At 38.9% G+C, this 13,505-nt stretch overlaps 1 protein-coding gene and 1 long non-coding RNA gene across 2 annotated transcripts in view; one reads left to right on the top strand and one right to left on the bottom strand.

The window, feature by feature from the left end:
- Nucleotides 1-7,418, bottom strand: part of ZC3H6 (zinc finger CCCH-type containing 6) — a 52,972-nt gene extending 45,554 nt beyond the window's left edge. The window contains exon 1 of the mRNA XM_060170069.1: nucleotides 7,012-7,418. Within this exon, the coding sequence (XP_060026052.1) occupies nucleotides 7,012-7,043 (32 nt within the window). The 5' untranslated portion in view covers nucleotides 7,044-7,418. The remainder of the gene's footprint in view (nucleotides 1-7,011) is intronic.
- Nucleotides 7,419-7,621: 203 nt separating this feature from the next.
- Nucleotides 7,622-13,314, top strand: LOC132531959 (uncharacterized). Its single transcript, XR_009544250.1, has 3 exons — nucleotides 7,622-7,816; nucleotides 8,439-8,647; nucleotides 13,035-13,314. It is a non-coding gene; the product is annotated as an uncharacterized LOC132531959 (long non-coding RNA).
- The last annotated feature ends 191 nt before the right edge of the window (nucleotides 13,315-13,505 follow it).

Below are 13,505 nucleotides of genomic sequence, written 5' to 3'. Positions count from 1 at the left end.
TCCCTGCCCCCATCCAATGCCAGCTAGAATAGGTACTGCTGTGTATCAATTTATGAAATTAAATTTATTTAACGCATCCTTAAACTTGTATGTTTAACATCATGAAGGAAAACCATACTATTCCTCAAACATCCTTTATGCCATGAGCAGAGACTATAACATAATTAAAACTGAATTAGCTTGCCATAGTTTTTTTTGAGACTACATTTAAAAAATTCCCTTTTTTTGGCCCCGCCATGTGGCTTGCACGATCTTGGTTCCCCGACAAGGGAATGAACCCAGACCACGGTAGTGAAAGCCCAGAATCCTAACCACTAGGCCTCTCCCTAAAATTCTTTTTTATATTTCATTCACTATCTTTGCTATCTCACTAAGCTAAAATTCATTTACTTTCATTCCCTTTCAATTTATGCTTTTGATTTAGGTCCTCTGATGTTAACCAGAGAAGCTAGAAATCCAACTGAAACGAATCTCAGCAAGTAAAATACCCTTAGAATTTGAAAGCCAGAAAACAATCTTCTAGGCATCATGATATCAAAACAAAAGTTGAAGAAGTCTTGAATGAATCTATAATGAGCTGGGTAAAACTGCCTGTGACCCAATAATATCCAAAAAGGATACCTGGTATATAAGTGTCCAATATCCCAAATTAACTGATAACCACATTAACTATAATATGAGGAACTGGGGCTCCAGGATTTGGGGAATGTGGTGGGAGTATATATATTTTTTAAATCCAAAATAGGCTTTGCCTGAAGTATCCAACTAAAGTACCTTTCTTCGTTCTACCTTGGCCTGCTTCAAGTCAGCTCTGGTATCCCTGAATGTGACATGATCAGGGATTGTGTGATCATTAGTTTAGTGTAACAAGGTCATATATTAAAAGGCTGTATCAAGAGAATTTACTGTTAGTATCTGAATATTCACTTTCCAAGTTAAGAAGATATTTTAGGTGCAATTTAGAACTAGAATCTCCTTGTGCGCTTTATATATTGACAATTTATGAATTAGATGAAGTATAAACGTACATTATTAATGCAAGAGAAAAATGTCACAATTGATGATTATGAAAGCTATTTTACTACAAAAGAAATTTTCAAATAGTCAAATAGTGTAATAATATTGCAAGAGTTAGCTGATGACTTTAGAAAGAATATTATATCCTTTTTGAACTGACAAATAATTATAAAAATTTAAATAAAGAACGCAAAGTAGAATAATAGAAATTATGTCATAATTCTAACTTTGTTCAATTATTGGCATACTAATATCGACATCATTGAACTAAAGAACTTCTAAAGACTATTTTTAGTTTTTAATTATTTAATTCCATAAATCTTTCAAGAAAAAAATGCCATTTGGGAATTCACATCTTTTATGGATAAATGAAAAACAGAATGTTAACTTTGCTACCTCAAAATTTCACGAGGAGAAAAAACTCCAGTTATGTGCAACGTAATCAATCATGTTTGCCCCAGAGAGTTAAAAAATATATAAAAAAGAAAACGTTAGAGGAAAAAAAATTCCCTCAACTATCTTGAATTCCACTAATCTCAGTTGAAAATGACCCTCCATGCACTATCATGTGCATTACAGTAATCACAGGAGCACCTAACAAGAGGCAGTGCTGAAAATTATTGTTACTGTACTGTAATGTCCTATTTTAAAAATTAGATCTCTAAAATTTCTAATAATAAATTGAGGGACAATATTTCAGATTTATTCACATATTTCAAAAGTTTAATCTATGGCTTCAGCCCTAGCGTTAGTCAAATACTGGTTTTCACACTTGGACATTTGGCATTCGGGGAAAAAAATGGTGTGTGTGTGTGTATATATATATATATATATGTAATAGATATATAAAGTCAAATATGTAGGTATTTCTAACTTAGATGCGTTATTCTATTTCATTTTCATTTGCTTGCACAAAACATAATTTTAAAACAGACTCCTATGTACTCCAAGGGTGTAGAAAAGAAATCAACCCACAACCTCCTTTATAGGCCAAAGAGTAGAGGTTATAAAGAACTTAACCCCACACACAAGTACCAGTGAGCTAACATTTTATTGTCAGCTGCAAGTATTCAAGGAAAATCCAAGCAAAGAGGTAACGGTTCTTCTGACCTCTTATGAATTTTCAATGAATTCCCTTAACAGTTTGAAACTTGTGTTTTCTATAGTTAAAAATTTGTAGATTTAAGTTAATTTAATTGATTTCATAATCCCTTTTAAAATAATGTGAAAAAAGTAATATTCTTTATAAATTCGATTTTAATGTTTTAAGATTTAGAAAAACCCTTTGTCATATAAGATGAATTTATAATGAACTACAATGAAATTGCCTGTGATCAATACCTCAAAAAAAAAAAAAAAACTTTTAAGTGTCCCAAATCCAACCCAGCATCTGCTATCAGATTTCCTATCTTTATGACAAAATGGAGGCAACATAAAGAGTACTGAAACCGAATGCCGTAAGACACAGATTGTGCTTCTCAGCTGCTTAGCCACCTTGGTCAAGTTATTTACCCTCTAAATCTATTTCCGAAACTATAAAATGAAGACATTAATATCTGTTCTTTCTATATGGACCAAATGAATTCAAGTACATTAATTATAAACAGCAACATATGTATAATATTGAGTATCATGAATTTTAAATCTAGGTTCTTTATTTTTGTACCACTTTTATAAACAGATTGTTATTTTTATGTGGTTTTACGTTATAATTTTAATGATAATTAACTTAGGACACCTTAAAAACTCGTTTTACGTGACTAAATTGGCATTCTGATATACATATACATCCTCATGTGATGAAGATGTCTATTCTACCATAAAAGTGTGGGCTCTGGAGTCATTATTTGAGCTCCCACTGATTTACTCTGTGAATTTTGGAAATTTACCAATCTCTCGTTTACTGGAGTCAATGCCTTCCCTCACTAGGCAATTAGTTAATTTATTCTTCCAGTTTCATTGAGATATAATTGACATACAGCACTGTGTAAGTTTAAGGGGTACAGCATAATGATTTGACTGGTTGTTTGTAAAACCAGACATTGTGTAGGAAATCAAAGTGAACTCTGATGTAAGAAAAGGCATCTGCAACTTTTTAAATGAAAATTATTGACTTCTTAAAGTAGGAAGGGAGATTGGAAGTAATCTAGTTCAACTACCTTATTTCACAAATAAGAAAAATAATCATGAAAAAGAAGAGAGCATTAACCAAGCTAGAGGAAAAACTAGGATCACAACCAAGGTTTCATTCAGAAAACGGAGCTCTCTTAAATATACCACATTTCAATCCCAAACAATTCAAGAAGTAAAGGCTAGAATTTACTGGATTACTTCCCCATGCAAACTTAATGAAGAGTTAAAACTAACACTGCAGGTAGGAGTTTGCATTCTGGATCCTTACCTAGGCTCTATCTGTGGGATCTCAGAGAAATTACTGAACATTGCAATACTATATTACCTCATGGGATTAATCTGCGAATCAAAGGAAAGCCCTGTTACAAATGGAAAGTGTAATCATCTTCTTCACCCTCACCTCTTCATACTCTCCCGTGTAAGGTTTCAATCGCTATGTGGGGAAGGGAAAAGAAGGGGAGGGAAAGGAAGGGGAAATATAAACTACTACAATTCTGACTAGCTGGAGTTCTGGTGATCTCGGTTTACATGAGGAAGGAAAGCGGGGAGAGGAGGGAAAGAAGGTGGGAAGGTTGTTCATCATGGGCAAAGAATAACTTCCTCCCAAAGGAAAGTATTACCCATACCTCCTATCAGTTAGACTCTGAGAATCACAAGCTCTCGTACTGATCATGTTAAAATTATCCTTTTCCCCAGTGTAGGCCCTTAAAACTTTTGACCTTTAGCATATTTCAAAAAATATGTAACAATTACCTGGGCATATATTTATCTTTCCTTCTCAACTGTACTTGTGTCCAGAGCAGGGCCTCATACTATTTAGCCTTTAAGAGTTATCTGTGAGTTGTTTTAATTAGGTCAACATCCAGCTGAAATATAAAGCTAGGTGGCTGGAGCTGTGCCTAAGAGAACTGGCTGAAAGGGAAGAACTGAATGCAAAGAGAGACAAGACCTTTATCTCCCTTTGACTTGCTCCAACTCCTTCTCCACCTCTATTAATTCTAAAGATCTATGCATAAGTCCTCTTCTAACAGTCTACATAGTCACAAGTTCATTTATAGGTATTTTTATATTAATAACACTTTATAAAAATACAATGTTTTCACTCCAGGCATGAAAATATTTAAAGGAAAGTACAAATGGGTATTTTTTTTTAAGTTAACTAATTTGGCAAACAAATCTTATGCAAAATGTTCACCATATAAAACACGTACAAGAAAACAATTTTTTAAAAGAAAAAATTGTTCATTCTGTGAATTTCCATTTACATGTAGAATCTCATTCTCATGTAAACCATCATAGTAATATTTTAATTTGTATAATTATAGCAGTTGTAAATAAAAATCATAGATTTAACTTTTTTCCTGTATCTTTTTTTCCAATATCTTAATTTTCAAAAATGACAAAAAAAGAATATCCTTGAGACAATGCCAAGCTCCAAATACCAGAATTCATGTATCTTCTCCATTTAACTCATGGAAAGTTTTATCACAGTATAAAGTAACTATAGTATGAAAGCACAGAATATTTTGGGATTCCACAGATTAGTCCATTTTTTCCCAAATTTCTTAAAAATTACCCAGGGAGCCCATTAAAAATACAGATTACCACAATCCTCCCCTAGAGATTTCTTTTCCCCCCTAGAGATTTTGATTCAGTTGCTCTGGACAGGACAAAAATCTTTATTCCGCAAAGTGATTCTGATGATTAGCTAATATTGACCTAGTATAGTGGTTCTCAATTTGATACATGTTAGAATTACCTGAGGAGCTTTAAAAAATCTTAAAGCTCAGACCAATGGAAACGATTTCAACATTTTTTAAAAACCTCCCCAGAGAAGGTTGAGAACCACTGATCCTGTAGAAGTCGAAAAATTCTTATACAACCCTCTTAACAATTAAGAAACTAAGCCTGCTCAAGTTCACAAAGCTAAGTGGTAGCAAAGCTGGAGCCAGAACTTCTCCTGAAACCTAGTTCACTTTGTTTTTAGATATAGTTGTTTTGTTTTTCATGTAGGTTGACTAAAAAAAGTGTGAAAAAGATAAACCTTCTTGCCTCAGAATAATACTGCCACTTAACAAATGGATAAATTAAAACAGAGCTAATCTTTTTGCTTCAGAAATCACCAGAAAATATTGTTTTCTTACTCCTAATATAAAACAAAAAAAGACTAAATACACTACTGCTTAATCCCTACTTCCTATCGCCAAGCTGGTTATATATCTTACAAAGAATTATTTAAATTTTTATTTTTAATTTCTAATTCAGTATTTTAAAATTTCAAATTCTTTTTAAAGTCCAGCATCACAGTTCCTTACTAGAAAATTAATTCGATATCTGAATTTGGCAACATGGTTGCTTCCTTAAGTAGAATACATAATTCTACATATTGAAGTTTCTCTGTGAACTAACAGAGAACAGATTTCCTTCTTTCACACAAAAGAATGAATTTTAGGCTGCATTAGCAAAACCCCATCATTGGTTTGTCCACAGATACTCAGAGTGGGAAACTTCACAGATTATTAGTTAACCCATTCCAAGAATTTTCTCATTTTAATAACAGGATAATGTAAAATAATCATGAAAAATGTGTCAAGTGCAAGCTTACGTACCCATAATTTTTTTTAAGAGCATTTTTGACTTTCTAAAAATTACGACACGTTTAATTAACTTGCCTTCTGGCCGTCTACATTTATTATTACGGTACCAAGGTTGTTAAAATAACATTTTTATCCCTCTCAAAGTTGCCAGATATTTCGATATTTCAAATTTCAGTAATGTTTGTGATTTCTGCTTTTGGATTTAAAAAAAAAAAAAGAAAAAGTGTTTGGTATACTTTACCAAAGCAGCTCACATTACTCCACAGGTAAAACTTCAGCAATTTGTATACAGCCTAGAGTACAATGTATACTTCTGATTAATGCTATTCACAAGGGAGTAACTGCCGGGTTCTGGACCCTTTAAATATTCTAAATAAGAATCAGATGCAATGGATTTTGTTCCAGCAATTTTAATGAATGAAAGCCCACCCTTTCTTTTTTAACGATTAAGATGGATATCAATATGAATTCAAAACCTAACCGAAACTTAAGGATGCTACTTGCGCTATTTAAAATAGTAAATACCCGCAAACCGTTAAACGGAACGAAGAATGGGCCTCTTAAGCCATAGTAAAGATAAAAAATCAGAATCTCAGTTAAATGTTCAAATGATACATCACAGCATTTAGAAAATCGGGCTAGACTGGACAATCCATGGAGTTTTTACTTTAGGAGAGATCTGTGCTACACTCAGGTTTGCAAAGTCTAACTATTTTGTGTTAACATTTGAAACTTGCCATTTCAAATTGCGAGGGGTAAGCCTGTACAGATACACGGCCTTTAGGAGCTGCTTAAAATTTTCCTAGAAAAAGACCGAAAAACCACACGTTTATTTTTAGGAGTGTACTAGGGTAGTAGTCAAATAAATCACCAGTTATTGACAATTCTTGGCGGGTCCTCGTCGGACGGGGACGCCGGGCCCCGCACCGGGAACCGCTTCCTCCGAGCGCGGGCTGGACCGCAGCCCCGAGCCGGCGCGCGGGAACCGCCCGGCGCCGCCGAGCCCGCCCGGGGGCGGGGGGCTCGCACGTGCGGCCGGGGGCGGGGCCGGCCGAGAAGGACCCCGCGCGGGGAGGCGGGCGCGGCCGGGCCGGCCTCCCCGCGGCCGCGGGCCCGGGCTCTCCATCCGGGCGCACGTCATGGGACGGACGGAGCCACACAGAGACGTCTAAGTCATGCAGGAGGCGCGCGGCCCCGGCCCGCTCCCGCCGCCCCAGACCCCTCCTCTCAGCCGACAGAAAGACAGACAAGAAGGGTTGCCGACCTGTCGTGCCCTGCATGTTCAGAGTCTGTCATGTTTGGTCAAGAACGGGGCGGGGCTGGAGGGCAGGTCTGCGAGGCCGGCGGCGGCGGGGCGCGGGGAGGATCCCTGCGCCGCCTGCGGGTACCTGCTCCCGGCCGCCGCCGGGAGGTGACGAAGTGGTAAAAACTCACGGTTACTAGTGAGCGACACAGACACAGACTTTCCAGTCTATTAACAACCACGCCAGAGAGGTGGGGCTCTAACTGCAAACACTGGGCCACGGCCCCGCGCTGCCGGCGCTGCCGCTTTAGTCTCTATTCGCCGCCGGTGGCTGAGGCTTGGGAGCGGGCGGGCGGCGCGCAGCGACGCGGGGATTTGGACAGTGGCCGTAACGGTGATTTCTCCTCACCAACATGGCGGCACCCGCGACAGGCGACTCGGTAAAATGGCGCCTGCCGCAACACCTAGCCCGGGACTAAAGGGCAGGAGAGATTCCTCCGCGTGCCGCGGCCCTTGCCCAGCCCGCCGGGGCCGAGCGCGGCGCCCATTGGAGGAGACGCCCCGTCAATCACCTCCGGGGGCGAGCTCTCACGCTTCCCCTGCGAAGCGGCGGAGGAGGCAGTCTCTGATGGCGATGCCGGGCGGCGCTTGTAGTTCAGGGGGTGGGGGTGGCGTCCCGCGGGACCTGCAGTCCTTCCGCGCCTCCGGGGCCGGTCCGCGCCGGTCCGAGGTTTTCCCTGCGAGACGCCGCCTCCCAGTGATGGGGAGTTTCAGAGGTGCCCTAACAAACGGGCCCTTAAAGCCAGCGGTTGTGAGCCCGGGTGGGGTAATAACTCGCGGCTGCTGGGTCGTCATTTATTCTTTTTTTTGAGTCGTCATTAAAAAACAAAAAACCTTGGTTGCTTAAATAATGGGTAAATGTACTTTCTCGTTCAAGGTTGTAGCGAATGTCTCTTTTTGTAATGTTTAATACTCAGAATCACGTTGTGAGGAAAACTTGGCATGTAACTTTTTCTGTTATTTAATACTCAATTACCTACCCGGTTATTGGTTAATAATGACAGAAAAATCGTTAAAAGAATCATAGGTTTTGAATTATTTCATAAAAACGTTGATATGCAAAATACATACGAATATTTGATAAATAAAAACAACTAGCTATTACATTTCTTTGCACTTATGAACGTGATCTTCAGAGAAAGAATTTTTAATGACAACATTTTGGCCTGTTTAGTGTGCTTACCTTAGTTTTGAAGGAAGGTCCTTGTTTTTTATTAACGTGATGGATTGATTAATCCTCTCAAATATCTGACTTCCTTTGAGTAAATGTGTTTTGCTGATCCATAAGTGCAGTGCATTTAGAAGCAAATGCAATTAGATTAAATTTTCAATTAAAAAATGTGGTTATGTGTATTTTAAAAAATCGCACTTTTTTCTTTTTTTCTAAGTTGAATGCAGCCGTTGACAGGAGATGTACACTGATGGATAATTCTGGAGGCACCTGCCACGTTTGGACATAATACATTTCTAGGAAACTTTCAAAAGCAGCTATATGAGCGTTTGGGGTTGCATTAGAATCTCTACTTTGTCTCTTGTAGCTATGTTACTTAGCTAATTAGGAGAGGCATTTCTTTGCAGTTTTCCGAGGACGTTTGAGGTAAACGGTTGCTGTTCCTTCTTTGCACTTCAGTTTTTCCTCTCCCCTATATCTGGAGGCATCAGGATCTCTTTCGAACTTTAGGGTCTTTGGTTTGCTGTGGTGTGGAACAATGAATACAGTTCTCCCTAGATGAAAAGCCTCCTTCCTAACCCTTGATGCACACCACTTAATAGGGCATCGGGCTCTGGTCTTTTCTTTTCCCTTGGGTAGCTGAAAGGGAGTGACAATGTGGGTGGTATGGAAGGCGGGGGGTGGTGCTCCTTTGAAGCTCTGTGTTTCGAATCTAAAAGTGCTCAGAGATGTTAGATAAAATATATTTAAGTTGAGGGCTAATCCAAGCTCAGCATTCCTCACCTTTAACTGCCTAAATTAAGAAGGCATGCATTCATCACAGATTAAAAGAGATCATTAGTTTTCAACCTCGTAAATGTTACCTAACATTGAAAGATGGACCATAAGAACTGCAGAACTCTCTGCGCATAACAACTCCAGGGAAACCTCTGCCCCAAGAGATAGCTATATTCTAGCATGACTTCTAGCAGCATAAGACCAGACCCTTAGGAGGACTCCCACCTGCCATTAAAACGCCCGTCTGAGAAAGCTCAATGCTGCCAGGAGAATTACTGTTTGTTCTCGCCAACACCTGACACAGGCCCCGGCCCCCTGTACTTTTGTTTCTCCTCCAATTCAGGACTGTCTTTCTCAAGGACCTAAAAGCCATTCCTTTGAAATGTAATCATCAGGAAGATAAGAGCCTGTCTCCCAGTCTCTGGCGGGGGGGGGGGGGGGGGGGGGCTGGGGGGAGCTTTACAAATAAATACCTGTTTTAATCACATTCTTTGGAAATTTTCCAAAGAAAAACAAGCACCTGCATATTAGCCCAGGCTTTGCAAAAGTGCTTTCAAAATGTTGCCTCCAAATGAGTTTAAGATACTGACACAGATGGCAGGCTCCATCTCCAGAAAAGACGGCGGTGGTCCCTTCTCTAGTTCATGCTCTCTGATAGCCTCAGATGGAAAAGGTCAGGATTTGTCCATAATACACTTCAGGTGTCTGTCGCAGACGTAGAATTCAGAGGTCAATGAGTCATATCAGGGGAATTCCCTGGCTGTCCAGTGGTTAGGACTCCCAGCTTTCACTGCTAAGAGTGAGGGTTCAGTCCCTGGTTGGGAGACTAAGATTCCCAAGGTCCACAGTGCAGCAAAAAAAAAAAAAAAAAAAGTCATCAGAACTTCCTTAAGCCTGTTTCTTAAATACTTGACTCCAAATTCTTTGTTATTCTTCCCCAAAGATAATGAACTCAGAGGCAGCTCTCAGCAGTTATGAAAGCATTTTCTGATGCAAAAAACAAAAAAACAATAGTCTTTATTTTAGGATATCACTTATGTACACCTGCAGTAGAAATGTGGGTTTGTTTGTTTGTTTTTTCCAGTAGTAGGAATGGTATGTGCTGAGCTCTATATATCCCTGACCCTCACCTTTTAATCTTAGAAGAATTGATTCACTGATTTGTTTATTCAGCAAGGATTTATTGATCACGTCAGTATGCCTTAGATATTGTGCTATTTTCTGAGCACAGAGTTGTGGATAAACTACTTGGGATGTCTGTTTTCATGGAGCTTAGCGTCTAATAATTTGCACTTGTGAAGTTTGCATTTATCAAAATACTAATTGGGGTCAAGGATGCTTACTCAGTTAAAATTGAACTTGACTGCATATAATGAAAACTCAGCTATATGGCTTAACTAAAAACAGGTTTTGAGTTTCTTTAATAACAATATATCTGGAGGTAGGAGTCCAAGACTGATGCAAGTGCTCACAGAAGTCATTATAAACACAGGCTCCTGTTGGCTTCTTGCTCTGAAATTCATAGCCCAAAGCTTTCATCCTTAACTTCTAGCTCAACTATCATGTGTTCTAGGGCATGGTCTATATAATATCTATTCTTTAAAATGCATTGATGTTTTATGTACATGATTAATTTTTATAAATACTCCATGCATGCTTAAGAAAATATAAATTCTCTCAAATGTCCGTGATTCTGTTTCAAAAAAGTTTATTTTTTATTTTCTCCTCCCATGAACCTCCCAAGCTGCCCCCATCCCAAGCCCAAGACATCCACCATGGACAACATTTCAAAGTAGCACCTCCTCCCGCAAACTCCACCATTACCCTTGGATCCCCAGTGGTTTCTCACAATTTTCTGTTTCTTCTTACTTTGTTAATATTTTATTCTATTTGCTTTAGTGTACTACTAGTTATCTATATTTCCCTCTATCCATCCATCAATCCATCTAATTTTTTGACACATTTACTTGTTTTTTCTGTGGCTGATTTAAAAATTTTCTCTGCAGTTTCACTATGATGTGTCTAGGCGTGAATTTCATTTAATTATTTTGCTGGGTATTTGTTGAGTGTCTTGATGTGTGGATTGGTATGTTTCATCAATTCTGGAAAATCATAGCATTTTCTCTTCAAACATTTCCTCTGCCTTGTTCTCTTTCTCTTCTCATGATTAAAGTTAATTATATTTAGACATTTTGAGTTATTATTGCTATTTCTAATAGTCTCTTTCATAGATTCTTTTTTTAAAGGTGGGGAGGTCTCTCTGCATAGTTTCTTCTGACTTGTCTTCCAGTTCACTAATTTCCTCTTCCACCCTGTCTAGTTTTCTATTAAAGAGTGTCTTATTAATCAAGGTTCAGTCAGAGAAGCAGAATCACTAAGAGATAGATAGATTTACAGGCAGTTGGTCTTATGCAATTGTGGGAACTGTTTAAAATAATCTCTGTAGAGTTTTTGTCTGAGTCTAGAACTTAAGATCTTCAAGGCAAGGGTTCAGGAAGGGAAGTTGGATGTAAAGAAGGAGAGTAGAAATGAACTGGAATCCTTAAGGACAAACTAGAACCTGTATTAGTCTCTCACCACATCCAACTTTTATGATGTGGGTGCTTTGAAGGAGAATCTTGTGCCTTTTACCATGGAGCTAAACATACCTTGCCCAGAATTTGGAGAAGCTGAAGGAAGATCTGTGACAAGGTGTGTCAGCTGAAGGTCTGATTGTTGCCCCATTTCAGCAAGGTGAACTAGCAGATAAATGATTATGTGCATGTGTTGCACCAGCATCTGTCACCCCTGCAGTAACTTCCTGAGTATAAAAACAATATGACTGCTGTTTCACTTCCACCTTCCAAATTTTGTGCAAAAATCTCTCTGATAGCCCATTCTAACTGGAAACATGCAAGGATAGGAATCCTGTAAAACGTAGAGCAGCCCAGCCGAGATGACACACTAGAAAACCACCAAGTACACACTTTTCAACTAGACACCCATATGTACCACTTTAACTCATACTTAACTTGCATCCAGAATAAAAACAATAGCAAAGTCATGCCTTTGCCTCTTATGATGCAGCTACACAATGTTTAGCCAAAAACATGTTAACCCTTTCCCCTAAAAAGGATAAAAACTCTCTTTTCCATCTTTGGGTGATGTTTATTCTTCTAGTTTTTCCTTTAGCTCAGTCACACTCCTTTCATATCAAATACTTGAGTAATGAGATATAAAGTTAACTACTATTACTATATCATGTGTTAGTAGGAGAATGGGAGAGGGGAGGATTTCATATATTATATAAAATATACATATTTATATTTCACACACATGTATGTGTACACATACACATTTCAAATTGAGGATGAAATATTCATAACCACTACAATCATTTTTGCTACTGGCCATTTGGGAATCAATCTACCACAAACATATGTATAGCTTTTGATAGTCTTTATCTGAAAAGTCTAGTATCTGATGCCTTTGCAGGTCAGTTTTTCTTGCTTGCTGATTTTGCTGTGCTTTTTTTTGTTGTTGTTTTTTGTTTTGTTTTGTTTTTTCTTTAGCGGTACGCGGGCCTCTCACTGTTGTGGCCTCTCCCGTTGCGGAGCACAGGCCCGGACACGCAGGCTCAGCAGCCATGGCTCACAGGCCCAGCCACTCTGTGGCACGTGGGATCTTCCTGGACTGGGGCACGAACCCGTGTCCCCTGCATCGGCAGGCGGACTCTCAACCACTGCGCCACCAGGGAAGCCCCTGTGCTTTTTTTTTTTTTAACCTATCACTTTAATTTCCTTTGGTTGCCTGGTTATCTTTTGCTGTATGCTGGACGTTTTATGTGAAAAAGTATGTATGGTAATAATTTTTTTTTTTAACTTGGAATCTTAGCTCCCCGACTGGGGATGGAACCTGCACCCCCTGCAGTGGAAGCATGGAGTCTCAACCACTGGACTGCCAGGAAGTCCTATAATTTGAGTTTGGAAATACAGCACTTTCCTCCAATGAAAGGATACTAAAGGTAGCTTAATTCAATTTTTCTCATAATTTTTAGTAATGATTCATGTACAAAAGAAGGTGACTGCCAATAATAGAAACAACAGGGGAAAGTACAACTTCTCTGGGGAAGATGTCTGGCTTCAAAGAACTTCCGTTGTCTTATCTGTGAAGTGGACCCTGAATCCTGCCAGGAGTCAAACAGTCCTTCACTAAGAGAAGCAAGTCAGGCTCTCTATCATTGGTCCAACCTACCTTGTGAGGGTTTTTTCCCACGATTCCCTTATACTGGCATTACATTAAGCAAAACTAAATAATTCCCCATTTTTCAAACTGTACTTTATTTTCCTGCTTTGATACATTTCTCTCCACGTGTGATGCCCATTTAACTTCATCTCTTCTAATGGAAATTACCTCAAGACCAAGCTCAAATATACCCCTTTTAAGAAGCCTTCCCAACCAATGTGCTTTTTTCTCTTCTGAATCCTCTTGGCACTTAGTACCCACCCTTTTTTCCCCCAACTAACCC

The sequence above is a fragment of the Lagenorhynchus albirostris genome, chromosome 13, assembly GCF_949774975.1.
Source record: "Lagenorhynchus albirostris chromosome 13, mLagAlb1.1, whole genome shotgun sequence".
NCBI classification, from domain to species: domain Eukaryota; kingdom Metazoa; phylum Chordata; class Mammalia; order Artiodactyla; family Delphinidae; genus Lagenorhynchus; species Lagenorhynchus albirostris.
Note: the sequence above shows the minus strand (reverse complement) of the source record. Positions and strands in the feature narration are given on the sequence as shown.